Raw genomic sequence first — 16403 nt, 5'->3', positions numbered from 1 at the left:
AACTTTCATACTTAACATTGCCATTATACTCATGTTTTGAAAAGATGTATTAGTGTTGACCTTATTTTTTATCATAAGAATATATGTATTCATTTCCATTTATTATCTAAGAAACAATGAGTAAACTGTTGATTACAAAATAATATGATTAATTCCTTTCTTCTTTTTTCCTAGGGAATGGTGAAGTCACGAAATAGAGAGGATCCTTCTGCGATGGACAATCCACTACGTTCTATCGCAGGAGTAGAATGCACGTGGCCTCCTTTGGACCAGGAAATCGTTACTCCAACTATAGAACCTTCATTACCTTACTCTCCCGAAAGTCTTCAAGAAGAATCGATGACCCCTACTACAACAACTACTACTACACCAACGCCGATGCGACGTCGCAGCAACTCCAGTCACCAGCAAGGTGGTAAACGTCCTGCCACTGCCAACAGCAGGACCTCCAACACTGGAGGAATCAGTCACGTTGATGATAATTCTCACGGAAGTGATAACAATTCAACAGATTCTAGTTCAGCAAGTGACGAAGCCTGTTCAGCATCTGTAAAACATCCAAAGCAGCAGAAAAAATCCTCATCGTCCTCGTCTGTAACTTCATCGTCCAGTGGCAACCGGAGGAAGAGGAACACCCTCAGCGCTCGAGAACGGAATCTGAGAAGACTTGAGAGTAATGAAAGGGAAAGGATGCGTATGCATAGTCTCAACGATGCATTCCAGGCCCTAAGAGAAGTCATTCCTCACGTAAACATGGAAAGGAAGCTGTCCAAAATTGAGACTCTTACTCTAGCGAAGCATTATATCATGGCGTTGACTAATGTCATTTGCCAGATGCGTGGTGAGCAAGTACCGTACAAGTTGCCAATCAATTCACAAGCCCCTGAGGTCGGAAGCAGCAATCCTATGAGTCCTGATACCGGAGATGCAAGAGATGATTTCCTTTCCGCTGCTCACCAACAGCAGTGCTTCGAATTAGCAGCGAATAACATCGCGCAAAGAAATGGCAGCGAAGAGGACGTTGATCAACTCAGCATCAACTCCGAGGAAATACCAGTAACACTTTAGCATCAAAATATTATGCTCGAAAGTTGGAAGAAAAGCCCAGGGATGAATATCATGGACAGACTCTATTAAACTACGATCCCTTTATGCTCTTTATTTGCCGCTACAATTCAGCCAATTAAGTGCAGGGATCGCTACCATTGTTAATTGAAATCTTGTGTTGACGCTTCTTGATCTGGATGGTCCTCAGTGGGTATGAGGTACATTTGCAATGAAAGCGTTCGCTTCTGGGGGGGCGCAAAAATAATGCTCGTATTCGTATACTGTATAAATATTTGTGGATAACCTGTTTGCAGAAGTTTCGTGTATTCCAAGCTTTACGACTGCATTAGTTCTCATTCTGAGTTGGTGAATATGGAATCAAGTAAGAATTCTTTTTTCTAAAGCATACTGACGCAATATGCCCACAAACTTCATGACATTCAGTAGCTATCGTACCATGTCGTGCTTTAGGGCTAGCTTTCAGAGTGGCCTAAGATATGTTGTTCTCACAAACTTAACAAAATTTGTAGCTCCATTTGTGGAGATAGAGTTTTTTAGTAATATATGGCTATTTTCCCTCTCTGAGTCGTGTTTTGAGCAAAGTGTTTCGTTTTCCATAAAAATGAAGGTCATGTTTTTCAGTAAACTATAAGTTTTCAAACTAGGCAGCATTGAGTAAATCCTACTCAAAGACTAATTTGTCATATCAAATTAAATATTTTTAAAAATAATCCTAGTCTACAATATATTATTAGCAGATAATACTGCTTATATTGAAACAGGTGCCTAGATCTGCTCTTAAGACTTCATAAAATTTTAAACATACATTTTATTTTGAAGCTATATTAAAAACTGAGGTCATTGACTCTCCAGGTCCCTTAATCGTAGTGCATTCATTTGCCTTTTATAGTTTTCTTTATTCTTAAATTTTGATGTTTAAATATTTATTGAAATGTTTAAACATCAGTATTTAATTTGTTTAACATAAATTTCTTATCTAAACTTTGTAGCTTATAATTCTGATTTAATAAATTTAAAGCTAAATCATGTCGAAATGGTAATTAAGGAACTAAAACATAAAAAAAAAAAACTTATCTTTAACAGTCTCTAAAGCTGGTTTTATTGCAGTTTGAACATCGCACTGATTTCGTCAATGCATAACATCTATTATAATGTTATTTTCTATAGTAAAATATGTCATATTAAAATCTAATTTTTAGTTTTTAAACTAATAGATAGACGAATGTTCTTTGCAAGTAAAATGAAAATGTCTTTGTATAAATTATTAGGCTTTATAGCTTTTAAGTATGACAATTCTTACAAAGATAATTTGAATTTTGAAATTAATTAGAAAAATGATTTATTTTTATTCAATTGCCACTCAATGATTTCAAAGAAATAGTGTTTCATTTAACTAAACTATGATATGCGTATATATTAAATAATAAATATTATCCTTTTATGATCAAAATACATACCAGAATTCTCAATAATATTACTAAGGAAATACACTTCCCAATGTAAATATTGAATAATCACTTATAAGTGATTATTCAATAGTTACTTTGGGAATTATTAACATGTAAAATGAGAAAAATGAGCCAAGCATGTAGATTTCCTAAAATGTTATTTTTTCCTTCAAACATTTATGTGAGATTCTGATAATTCATATTCCAGCATTATTGAAGATCCTTTTGCGCCACATTATTCTGTAAATTTCTATTTATTCATTTATTAGTTGAATTAGCATGTTATTAAATGTAGTATAACCCAACCTATATATATATATATATATACTATATATAATTATTTATAGGTTATACTACATTTAATTTAAAGTTATGACTATCATATCAAGTTTTAGCTAACTGTTATGTCATGTAAATCATCAAACCTTTCGAGGAGCTGAACTGCTATTATTACATTATTGTTGCTCAAAAATTTCTATAGTATAAATAATTACAAGTAATTTATGTTTAAATATGTAAATATACCTCACATGATTTTTCTTGCTAATTTTTTATGTTAATTATTTCCTGAGGCTAATTAATTATTTAGCCAATGCTATTTTCACAAATAAAACCCAAACCGCTATTTTACAAGAATCTATTTTGCGTCTTCTAAATGCAAAATTTAACATTCAACATTTTAATATATTTAGCAAATGAAATGTATGAAATTGACTTAGTCATTATTATTATAGTCGTTATTAAAAGTTATGTCATTTAACGTACCCAGAGGGTAACGTTTAACGTAGAACGCTTAACATTTAACGTTTGCTTTCATTTTCAATTAATTTCGTACGAGGCGTGATTAATGTGTGATTATTAGCTAAAACATGTCTTTGATCTAGTTTTGTAAGTGTCAGTGGAGGACGGCATTTAACAGAATATTTTCTCTTTTCAATTCTCTTTAATTAAACTGAAAAAAATTACCACCATGTAAACATTTTAATTATTTCCGTTGCAGAAATTCTGAATAAATGCAGCATTTCAGGAATTATAGTTAAAGACAAAGCAAACATTTGGATGTTAAATGCAGCGCCTCGCATCTATCACTGTTTTACACACACGAAAAAAAGAAATCCACAGAATTCCCATAGGTTTCTAAAGACAGCCAGAGCACATATTTGTTCATAAGTTTCTTCGTGAGAAAGCTGCGTTTGAGCAATTTAATGCCTATGGACCAGTTTAACGAATGCTATTTTTATAGTGTTTATATTATTACATAGCTACCAATAAGTATTGCTGTTTATTTTACTGAAACATAATACCCATTATCTTTTATTCTTTGATATGAGTAGATTTGTAATTTTAATTGAAGTATAAGAATATTTAAAAATGCAATTTTTATTTTAAAGCATGACACATCTGTCTGTTGAGAATGCCCCTAACTTACTTTTTCTTGCAATGGTATTCATGATTTTAATGCGACTGGGATTAAAATCTGAAATGTGATTCCTTTTTACCAAGATTAAGATATTCAGCAAATGAAACTAGTAGAGTAAATATGCTCTTTAAAAACCATCAACTCAAACTAAAAAATGTAAGCAAATTTCTAATAAACCCATCTTTAAAAACAAATTCTTGACCAATAATTCTGTTTAGCGGTAAACATTTCATAGTCGAGAAATTTATTTCATACTTACATACTTGAAATATGTGCTATTTGGAATCATTTCATGGGTAGCAAAAGGGAAACAAAAGTAATATTTTGTATTAATTATTTTATTTGATACCTGGATTTTATGTTTTTATATCTTTTACACGAAGTGTAATTCTTATTTAGTTTGTAATTTTTGGATTGAATTTCAAAATTTTTAGTCATATATTTATTCATAATTTATTTTCCGGTACTACAGAAAATGCTTGTCATAAAGGCATTTTTTGCGTGTATCTACAAATAACATTTTTAAAAATTTTTATTAAACATAACTTCAATTCAGAAAAATCAAATTTATTTTCAAGACATAGGTGTATTAAATTATGTATGTCAAATATCGATTTTGTATAAATAACTAAACGTATGTGAATAATGCCTAAATTCTTTAGATTATTTATCTGTAAATGTTATATGTGTGGTTCTTCCGATGTGTTTAGTCGTTATTTTAATACAGAAACAAACGATGATTACTAGAGAGTGGTCTAAACTTTTACCTGGTATACTGAAATCTTGTTCGTAATCATTATGCTGAAGGTCCCATGAATCTATAAGGAAAAGTATGCTTTTTTAAGATCCTATATTTATTGGCATAATATTTTATTTGAAGATAGATAGATATCATATTCTGCTGGCAAAGAAAATGTTATTGTATTAAACTTGAAACTTGGGTTCATGGGAATCGTACCATGCCAAATAAAATGCTGCTATATTAAATTATGTTTAAAATCTGTCCAAACAAATAACAGTTTCTATTTTCTAAATTATCAATAATATGCAATAATAAGTTTACGTAAAAATATTTTAAGATCACAAAAATATTTGGTAAGTAATTTTATGCGCATTGAAAAAAATTTGTCTCAGTAGCATAGACTGCTGAAAATACCTCTGAAATTAATCATAAATAATAAAATTATGTAAAAATAAAAGTAAAATAGCTGAACTTTTATTTACATTAAGTATTTGGTAAAATATGAGTTTTTCTTTTACTTTTATAACTGCCGTTAAAATTATTTTATTTTAATCACTTTAATGGTTTCAAATATTTTTATATTCATAAATGTTGTTAAGTTAAGCAACGTTCAGCCTTAGATTAAAGTGGTTTTAGAAACTATTTTCTATATGTTTCAATGTTACCCTCACGGGCGGTAGGTTTTTCTCAAGAATCATTCTTCCTCTATTACTCGAAGAAAGTTTTCTGACTTTTCCAAATGTATAGAGCATTTTATGGATGATAATACCGATATAAAGTTGACTTTTGCCTATTGAAAAATTTAAATTAGCGTTTTTTTCTTACACCTGTCAATAATAGAGGTTATTCATCTTATAAAAATATCTTTCATTTGCTTAAAAAACATGTCTTATGATATAATTTTATCGTTAAATCTACCAACATTCTGAATTATCGCAGAAGAAGTAATAATGCTTTCTGGATTAAAAAAATACTCAGATGTGAATAGAATCGTATTTCGAGTTTAATTTTTTTCCACATTTATTCAAAATTAGCTGCTTTTGTTAGTATTGCTTAAATAATGTTTAACAACCATGTAATTTAAATACCTTTTTAATTATTTTTATTATATCAAAATTTAAAAAAAGCTTGATTCAATTAAACCGCAAAAATTCATTATCCTATGTTATGTAATTTAAAAAAATGTACAATGTTTTCCAAAGATAACTTGAAACATAAAATGTTTAATGTTTTAGGATTTTTTTTCTGTCATTAATGAAACTCTTAATAAAACAAACAAATAAGTAACTTTCTTAATAATATTTAAATATAATTTTATGTCGACAATATCCCCTTTACTGCAAAATTATACAGATGGTAGTAATAAATTTCTTACTGCTTTGTTATTTCCTAAATTTTCGTTATTCGGCCTTACATTTTCTGTGCTTCTTTTTTTAACTTTAATTTTCATTCTTAATGAACCAAAATAAAACTCAGTTAGGTATTCCTACTACCTAAAATAAATTAAAAAGTTCGGTATTCTATACTTTTTGTGAGTTATAGTCATTCTGTGTTCTATCCAAAAGTTATTTAAATGGACGTGCATTTTACACAGTAAACCGATTTTTTCTTTGAATGTTCCTTTAGAAATTCTGCATTATGATTGTAACTGAATATAGAATTTTATACCGGAATTATAAATACGCATATCAAAAGTCTTTCATTACAAGTAATAATGGCATAAAAGCTTGCATTTTACTGTTAAAAATTGAACCTCAATTTGATGTTAATTTTAAATAGTTGTGTCAATCCAAAGTTGCGTTTGTGCCAATTGTGAAACGAAACAGCTGTCATTGAATTAGTGTTCATTATTATTCCAAATTTATTAAGTAAAATATTTTAAAATTATAAATGAGCTTCGTCTAGTCATTTGTACCATTATTTTTGCTATAACTGTTTATATTATTCAGATCAAGTCATTTGATGATGTAATGAAACACATTACAATTCAGATAAATTTGTTTGTGCACTGTAATATCTAAAGTCTTAGCAGGGTAAACTTGATTCAATTGGAATAGAAGAGAAATACGCCAATGTAACATTCAAAATCGCAATACCAACCTTGTATTTAGCGTACATATATTAAAAAACTCAATCTATTTCGAAATCGATTGAGTGTTTTAATATATGTACGCTAAATACAAGGTTGTTATTGTGATTTTGATTCAATTGTTTTTCTTATTACATAGATCAGTTACCTGTATTCAAGCAACAAATATTTAAGTGCATAAATTTAATCTGGATCAACTTCAGATTGGTGATATCGAAATTGTGCTAGAATAAACCTGCTTCATTATTCTTTGATTAGTTGACTACCTTTTGCTTTAAAGATGTTGCTGCTCTCCCTCGTTAATTTTCCTTCGGAAAGACAACTTTGTCCTTCTTTTTTTAAAATATGGACTATTAATTACAGATTTTCAATCAAAAGTGAACTTCTCATAGCAACAGTAAATGTTTACGAAGCTTATCTTGCTTACAGCATATGTTGGAAATGACATGCCCAGTTATTATATTTGTCTAAGTATTTCACCCTGCTCCTAGCAGGTTTAAGGAAATTCTTTTATCTGTTCTCTAGATGAAAGCAGTAATGTTAATTTTCAACTTTTTAGAATATGTAGAATTCAATTTGGCTTAATCATCCGCATAAAAGTATAAACAGATAAGTATGCGGATCTCGTTAGCTATAGCTCTTGATATAAATTCCATCATCAGAAATTATTCCCAGCATCGTTATGGTGAAATATGCTATATGACATGTCGCAGCAAATCCGGGAATTAACTCCATCTTTCTGCTTTAGCCTCCTCAACGGCTTACCAGACGATCTCGTATATCATCCACAATATCCAATATCCTTGTTAAAGTATAACTTTTTATCATTTATCACTTTCAATATAGACCTAAATCCACGAAATCTTTTTATGAACTCCTAAATCGAACTTGTATTTCTATCCAAAAGTTATTTAGTAGGTCCTTTCCAAATTTACTAGAAAATTGGGCATCACACTGAACATATGAATTAACCTGAAATAAAATTATCTTGGAAAAGTGTTTCGATTCGTTTGAAGTCGCAAGGTTACTTTACAGTATTAAAAAAAATGTAAAATAAGCAATAAAAACTGCGACCATGTTCAACATTTGCCGTCCTCAAATGATTCACCAGGTCAGTTTCTGCTTTCGAAGATAATTCAGTTCTTTCTCCTCTGCTTTCTCCACCCCCAAAGAAACTAATTTATTAGCCTCTACTCATAATTTCGAAGAATCGTAGTAAGTAGAACATGCATAAAATTATGTCTCTTGAATGTACATCCAGTTCAAATTCACATCTTGTATGTACAAGAATTTTGATTCATAAATATACATTCACAAGTTTTATTAAAAAGTATGTGTAATGCAAAATTTTATTGTCCGCATATAATGCAAATAAAATTTTTTCCTATCATGTTACTAAATGTTTTTATCCAAAATTTATAATTATTTGTTAAATTTTAAATTCAGTAATCTTTCTGAGGTTTTTTTAATGCAATTCTTTGAATTCAGTTTAACAGAAAACGATAAAGGCAACAATGAAAATTTTGTTAACACATATACTATCTATTAAGAGCTAGTAATAACGAATATAATATAGTTTAGGATATCTTGTGATGTTATAAAGCTAGCGAGAATTAGTTCAAAATGTGTTTAAAGTCAAAAAGTGTTTGTATAAGATTTAAGGGAAAGAAATTTCGTGTTCAAGATAATTTCACGGTTTTCAGATACAATTTTCTGAATTCTCTGAATATAGAGTTTAATGAGTTTTATTTACCAAGCAAAAGACAGAGCGGGATGTAATTATAGCATTTTTTTTTCTAATTTAATCCTCAAATGTTATTAACTGTGATGGATGGAATCATTATTTCCTTAGTAATTTATATAGTAAGTGATTAATAATCAAATGAGTAATATTATGTTACTTTCAATTTTGTGTTTACTAAGTTAAAATTTTCTTTACTATGATACCTCGAAGTAAAATTTAAAAAATAGTAATAAAGTAATCACTAGGTTTATTGCATGTTGATTACAGTTATTTAATTCTCCTTTCTTAAACATTATGTCGAAATATACGTCTACGAGTTACCTATTGAAATTTAAATGCATTTTATTATTGTATTTCGTATTACTAAACAACCATAAATGGTTTATTAATCTAGTTACTGATGCAAAACACAAAAATTTTTTTTTCGTCTTTATCATATGTTTTCATGATCAGATTATGTACTACATAGATACCTCTTGAAGCTATGAAACTATCTGGTGAAATTTCGAGAAACAAGCAATTTAATACCTACTACTTTCGAAAAAAATGTAAGCAATGCATTCTATTTTTGATGATGGGATCCCTATATCAGAGTGACTTCATAAAACTGATGAAGCGCATACTTACATATTCTGTTATTGACTGGCAGTCAACCTATTTTCTGTAGAATTGTTTATATAGATATACTGTTTTTATTCCCATATATACTTTTATTTTGTATATGTTATTACCAAGTCATGTTATGGAATTTTATGTTGCAATTTTAAATTATTAACAGTCAACTCTAAAATAATTCTGATATTTTCATAATTTTGTTGTTTCCCAGTTTCCCATTCCGTGTTATGAAATTTTTAAAATCAAGATATGAGCCTGATTGCTATAATTTTGCTTAGTTTAAATAAATAAATAATTATTTATCGATAGAAAAACAAAGTGCAGCACGACATATCTCTTATTTGTAATCTAATTCATTCTTTTAATTACAGTACTTAATTAGAAATCGTGTATTAAATCAAGAATGTTGTAACGGTAATCAAAGTTTAAAATTGACTCTTATTTAACCCTTTCGCATTGGTAGAGGCCAAAATTTGTTTCTCTCAATCATCTGAAACGCCCTTAAATACGAATTTTCTTTGGAATGGATTTCCTTCCCACATTCCAGGTAGAATGCTACAGCGTTAAGAATAACCCACTTAAGTGAAGCGATTGCTTCTCTCTTGGGGATCTCTGTGCGCTTTCAACCGCTGTGTGCAGCTTCCCTTTAGAATAGAATTGCAGCTGCGAGCATCAATAATTAGACATTGACGCTAAACAAAGGAAAGGAAAAGTGCATTCAAATAACAGAGTTATTTTCAGTCACATAGTTCTTTCAGTCAAACGAATGATTGGCATATCATTTAATAGCTCTTGAAACCAATGACCTATTTACTAACGCGATGAGGGAAAGCACCAGGTAGAGAATGGATGAAGGCGTTCGGGGAACATTGCTGTAAAGAAGAAATTTTTTAATAACATAAGACTTTTACAAAAACTAAAATCATGCTTAATTTTTTTTTTAAATGTTATGCGATTTAAGCACTTAAACATTTAAGAGTGGTAGGAAAACGTAGAATCAAACTTAGAATAATTTTAAATTAAATTTCGGCACCATTATTGAATTACTTATAATTTGACGGCTCCAGCGTAAAAACTTATAAAATAAATAAAATATATTTCTGCCGGAATTGTAATAACATTACCATTTTTTAATTAGATGCCGTAATTATCAGAGTCATAGTACCAAGCTTAAAATGATTACTTTTTAGTATTTACTGAACTTAGGTATGAATTAACGAAAACTACTAAAAACTAAAGCGTTGGTTTCCTTTCTAAAGTAATTAAATTTGTTTTTGAAATTCCCTGTACCTCAGTTAATTTTAAGGAAATTAGTGGGTCGTTTTATATTTATAAAAAATACGCTTTTCGCCAGAATTAGTGATTTCAACTTTTGTTTAAATTCTATAAACAAAAGAATGCGTGGTAGAAATGTTTCCCCTGTGCTTTCTTTTGAAAGTTGAAACGAAACATTTACAATAAAAACTTTGCCATTTCAGTAGCATGTCTTCGCCACATCCACGCCTATGTTATCTTTTTCAAAACGTGAAATTCTGAAGAATGGGAAGAAGTTTTATTCAAATGCACTTTTCCCGGTAGTATATTCACAATAAGCTTTGTTTTTATGATTTTTACCAAAAGGGGAGAAAAAATGTTTTAAACAGGTTTCATGTCTGAGTTGACGGTATAGCCTGCGGGTGTTGCTTTGGTTAATAAAAAATAGTTATTCACGAATGATCGAATGATAATAGGATTTGGAGTGCTTCTTCTTCATTTCTTCTCGATTCCCGGCGCCATCCCATCAATTCTCTTCGCTTCGCTTTCATGGATTGCCAGTCGGACAATCAAAAATGCGAAGTGGGTTGCTTCTTTTTTTACCCTGTAACGCCTGTGATCAACCAGAAAAACCACTTCCTCTTTTCTCTCGAATATCTCAACTTCTTTTATTCTACCTGAAATTATCTCAACGGGATGGAATTAGTTTAATATTGATCACCTATTTTTGAAGAAGGCGACTTTACTACTTTTTCGCAAGAACCGTTATATTCGAATTCTTTGTTCCTCTTCGTGCACAATTTCTATTTATTTATTTTTTCTTATATTTTTTTAAACTTTTTTAACCTTTTCCCAGAGTTAATTTAAATGTTTTACGGCTGCTATATTATTCCAGACGATACCAACTCAACCCGCGTTGGATATTTTTCATTATTCTTTAAGAGAATTATTCAAATTTAGTTCGTAGCTCAAAATTTCATGAGGAGTAGTAAGAAAATATTTTTTACGCGATCCAGTCATTTATATGCACTAAAGGGGGTCTGGGTATTAGAAAAAAGGCAGTCTCTAAAAATTCGATTGCAGTTTTATATTGAGCTTGACTTTCTCAATAATAACTACTTAAAAATTTGCATTTTTTAAACTTATTACTTTTCCATAATAATATGTTTAAATAAAAATAACAACTGAAATTCGATTACTTAAATTATTCATTTACTTCTAAATGCTATTTAGAATAGTTCGGTTCCTCCTTCCTTCAGTGGAAGTTATTTACAACATGACCAATGTATTACTATAATAAGTATAATTACTCTAAAAATGTACACATGGCTGTTCAAAAAGAAAAGAAAATTATTTTTTTTAAATAAATGGGATTATTTGTGTAATATAGTAATAAAATATGAAGTACTACTATAGGAAATTTAAACGGGATACTTAGATAGATTTATGATCTAAAAAGCATCAAGAGGAAGGAAGGAAATATTTTATTATCAATAGCATTTTCCTTTATATACTGTATCTCGAAATTTATATGAAGTTTTATTGATTTGTGAAACGTAAATTTTTCCTCTTAAACTTTCCTCGCAAACTTCTAACATTTTCAACCGTTTAAAAATATACTATTAATATTTTTAATATTGCTTTTCTGTAAATATTTTTGTTCTATAAAATTAAAAGTTGTGATGATATAAGTAATTACTTCATAATTTTGATGAGTAATTAAATTTTCATAGATCTTTTTTAGATCAAGATCTCTGTAATTTGTTATTGGCGTTGTTAAAGCACTGCCTTAAATAGCCCAATTTAGACGACGGTGAGTTCCAGAAGTGCAGCTGAGCATTTTGTATTTGCTCGAAGATATTTTCACTTAAATTGTATAAGATTTATCGAAGATATTTTCAGTTAAAGTGTATAAGATTTATCGAAGATATTTTCAATTAAAATGTATAAGATTTATACTCTAAGTCTTCAGGACAATAAAGGTTCCAGATAAAAATTAATATAATTATATATCGTATAGATATGACTTAGCAATATCATATTTAATGCAAAATATATGTAAAAAATTTAGTATCCTTTCATCACTCTATCTGTTACCGTTATTGTTCTACTTGTGGGATCCAAAAGTCAAATGACTAACTTCATTATAAAGTTTCTGATAGCTTAATCAACAGGTTTAAATCTAGGATAAACTATAACTAGCTCTACCTATTAACAGAAAGTTATTAATAAAAGCTTTATTTCTCACATATTTAGTATCATAGAATTTTCCTCTAATTTACATATACCACAATTAATTTAATAGAGAATATTTGTTGTGGTAATGGAATCGATTTTTAATTTCATCAACGTAAGGTTCTTCATATGGCTTTTGGTTTACATATAACGAGTCAACAAAGTTTCTTTTTCATTATTGATCGTATTATTTTCAATATTTGCTATTGAGCAAATTTAACTCTCCATGCTTTTGCTAAAGAGTATGTAATAATCCACTTCCTACTATGAAATGCTTAAGCAGATTTGAAGTTGAATTTGTAAAAATTTATAGCAATGTTTACTGTTCAATTCCTAATTTTATTGAATTGTTTACTATTGTATAATGATCTATTATGTCTGAAAGACAACTGTGAGTGCTAACTGTGTAACAAAATGCGATAAAATTCCTTTATCTAAAATGTATTCCTTTTAATGAGAATTTTCGTAAATGCATGAAACTGCGTCACATATCATAATATAATAGTCATTACATCTGTAACATATCAAAATTAATCATAGTTTCGAAACGAAATTTTAAGAAAGAGAATTGTATTTTATGTAAACATTCATGTAAATTAAGAAGATTGCAGTTAATGCTACCTGTAAGTAGCAGAACCAAATCCTCACTCATAGTTTCTAAATAAATAGTTCTTATCATGTTAAATTTAAAAACACTTCCCTTTTACTATTCACTAATAAGATGATTATGATGTGACTACACGTGCTACCATCAACTGTTTCTCTTTACAGAATCGAAATGTTTTGAAACCATAGTATGAAATTAATTAATGTAAATGCTTCATTATATCAAAGGTTATGTAATCTATTTCTAAAAGGTATATGTATCAAATTAAATTTTAATGTTTTATTTACTTCAATCATCCTAGATTAATGACTTTACTTATTATCATAAATCATATAATTTTAAAATAAAACCTCAATTCATGTTTGCAAAGTTAAAAAAGAAGAAAATTATTAGTTTTATTCACCTAAGCTTCAATATTAAGGCCATTGAATTAAATCCTTTGTACCTAAAATGAATTATTTTTTAATGAATATGTCTGAATTTTAACCATTTGTACAAATGAGAGATGAGCGAGTAGACAGGGAATATTAAAATATATCCAGTGTTTTCATCTTTCATTAGAGCATTCTATTTTCAATGTCGCTTCGCATCCATAAACTCCCGAAACTATAACTCGGGCTCATTTACGCATTGTGTGCACCACATTTAAAGTACATCATGTGTACGATGTTTGCGACTCGTTTCATATCATTTCTGCCATATCTGTGAAGAAATATTTTTATTACGTGTGAGGTACAAGCGCATGCGCAATCGTCCCTTTTTCTCCATGTTATATGTGAATGTGCGTATTCTAATGTATTGCTTTTTTGGTGACTGTACAAACATTGACTACAGCTGTCTTGGTATATATGTGGTATAATATTTAAGATGATATATATATATATATAAAATATATGATGATATGTATATGTATAATATATATACATAAATGAGCATTAAGTATATAAATATATACAAAGAAATCTATATATAAATACAAAATAAATCTATCTATATATATATATATTCAGTGAATGTTATCAATAAATTCTGTTTATGGATATTTTGACTGTTTGTTCTTTTTTTTTTTTTAATTTCTCTTACACGATACCTCTAAAATTATCTGATAATTTAGGACTTGAATTTATACGATTATAACTATCTTCCAAAGAAGAGGGATACTTTTGTGAACATTTTAAGAAACCACGGATTGCATTCCCAATTAAAATTGGTAAAAACCACAAAAACGCCTCTACAGCTATGCTTTTTGAGGGGAGGATACGAACTCCATTTGCTAGTGTTTAGGAGTCTTATCCAGTTAAGCTGCTGGAGGACCTGATTTGATAAATAAATCAGGTCCTCCAGCAGCTTAAGTGGATCCAACGGCAGTTTGAGTTGAATCACTAAAAGCGTTAATTCACTTTTCAAATTGTTGCCACCAAATATTATCGCCCTTCATTACATTCAAAGAAATTAAATAATAGAGAATATGCACGAATGTATGTATATTTCTCGCACTGTGAAAACACAACGGTACCTAGAACCATCCAATTTTGAATAACGTAGTCATCCACCCGAATATGGGCTAAGATTTTGAATTGTTAATTTGTTTTATTATCTATTTAATTTTTGTAAACCTTTAGAGAATTTTTGATTAAAAAATTCAACAATTTCAAAGCGAACAGTGGCAACACTGTACGGAATAAAACATTTTTATACCCAGCGTGCGAGACTATCTATCAGGAATGCTAAACATATGCGGTTTTAAATATTTTAGCCCAAAGGGGCGTTAGCGCAAATATTCTTGAAACGTGTACGTGTGCGTAAATAACAAAAATGCCCGTTTGGGTGTCATATAAAATCTGAAAACCTTCATATTTTTTTTAATTCTTTTCGAAGTATGCTATGCATTATTATTTACGAGTGTTTCATAATGATCCAATTTATGATGTCCGCAAGGGCTCCGATAATTCCTAACAGTAGATATGAAAATTGAGAAACAAAACGGGAGGCATTTAATAAATTTTAAAATTTGTATTTAAGCCATAACTTTGCTGGTTAATCGAATTGCTGAAAAAAACCACACATACTTAATATTGCTAGCCATTTCACTGAAAAAGTTATGCTATAAAATGTGATCTGTAAACTCATATCACTTTAATATTTCTCAATTTTGCAAGTTTCTGTTTAACACTCGAATTAAAGATGTGAAGGAAAATTTTTAGCAATCCCAAAATAATATTTTCATTGATAATGATAAAATAATCAAACAATGCTAAGAAACATAAAATTGGCGTAAAGAATGTCTCCTGAGAAACCGTCTGTATCAAAGCAGTAGTTTAATTACATAACCTGAATGTATGCACAATCTTTGAAAATATACGGAGTGGCTCAAAAAATTTATCCATTGTTTAATTGTGAATAATTCTCATATGGATGGACGAAAATGCCTCGTTTTTGGTAGTATAATGTTTTCATTTTCTGCTATTACATTGCACTGAACGCTAATGCTTTATGTGTTCAATGTGTTAGTCGTTAGCAGCAAAACACTGCCGAACTCATATAAGATTTACCGACTGCAACGTGTGAAGTCCGATATCTGCACAGGAACGGGGGATATTCGACAAACCGTCTTCGATTTATCCCTCCTTCGGGTAGCTTTTCCATGAGAAACTTCCTGATAAAATGATGGTAGTATATAAAGTCTGTCTCATTGCAGAATTCTATCTGACAGACTTTAATTTTGAGCAAGAAAAATGTTTTAACAAAGAAAAGAGTGTTAGAGGAAGTTTTTGCAGATTGAATTTTGTTCTCAACTGTAACACAACAATCGGGTTTATCATGAATTGGGGAAATTATTAAACATGTTCGTGGTTGTGTTTGAAATTCATTCCACCATTGCCCCTTACTGATGGCTTTATGCATCACGCATTACCTCAGGACTGCCTTCCTTTCTTCAAATGTCAGCCCCATTATCTAGCTGGTTCCAATGCAATATTGGAACATTAATGTATAATACTGTCAAAAATAAGACCTTTTCGTATATCCATTTGAGAGTTATTCACAACTAAGCCGTGTATAATTTTTTAATCAATCTCTATATAAATATAGATGTGTTTAAGTTACCCTAATAAAATTTGCTCTTTGAATTAAAAGCTACATTACTTACATTGTCTAAGGTATCATTTCTACCAAATTTCTG

At 29.6% G+C, this 16403-nt stretch overlaps 1 protein-coding gene across 16 annotated transcripts in view; it reads left to right on the top strand.

The window, feature by feature from the left end:
• Window positions 1–14264, top strand: part of LOC118204330 (uncharacterized) — a 1054928-nt gene extending 1040664 nt beyond the window's left edge. For all 16 annotated transcript variants that reach the window (XM_085815465.1, XM_085815469.1, XM_085815475.1 and 13 more), the window contains one exon: window positions 175–14264. In XM_085815465.1, the coding sequence (XP_085671591.1) occupies window positions 175–1068 (894 nt within the window). In that variant the 3' untranslated portion in view covers window positions 1069–14264. The remainder of the gene's footprint in view (window positions 1–174) is intronic.
• Window positions 14265–16403: the final 2139 nt, after the last annotated feature.

This window comes from Stegodyphus dumicola, chromosome 4 (assembly GCF_044657685.1).
Source record: "Stegodyphus dumicola isolate Sdum_Otavi_A_Nest chromosome 4, ASM4465768v1".
Taxonomy (NCBI): Eukaryota; Metazoa; Arthropoda; class Arachnida; order Araneae; family Eresidae; genus Stegodyphus; species Stegodyphus dumicola.
This window is presented reverse-complemented; position numbering and strand designations above follow the sequence as displayed.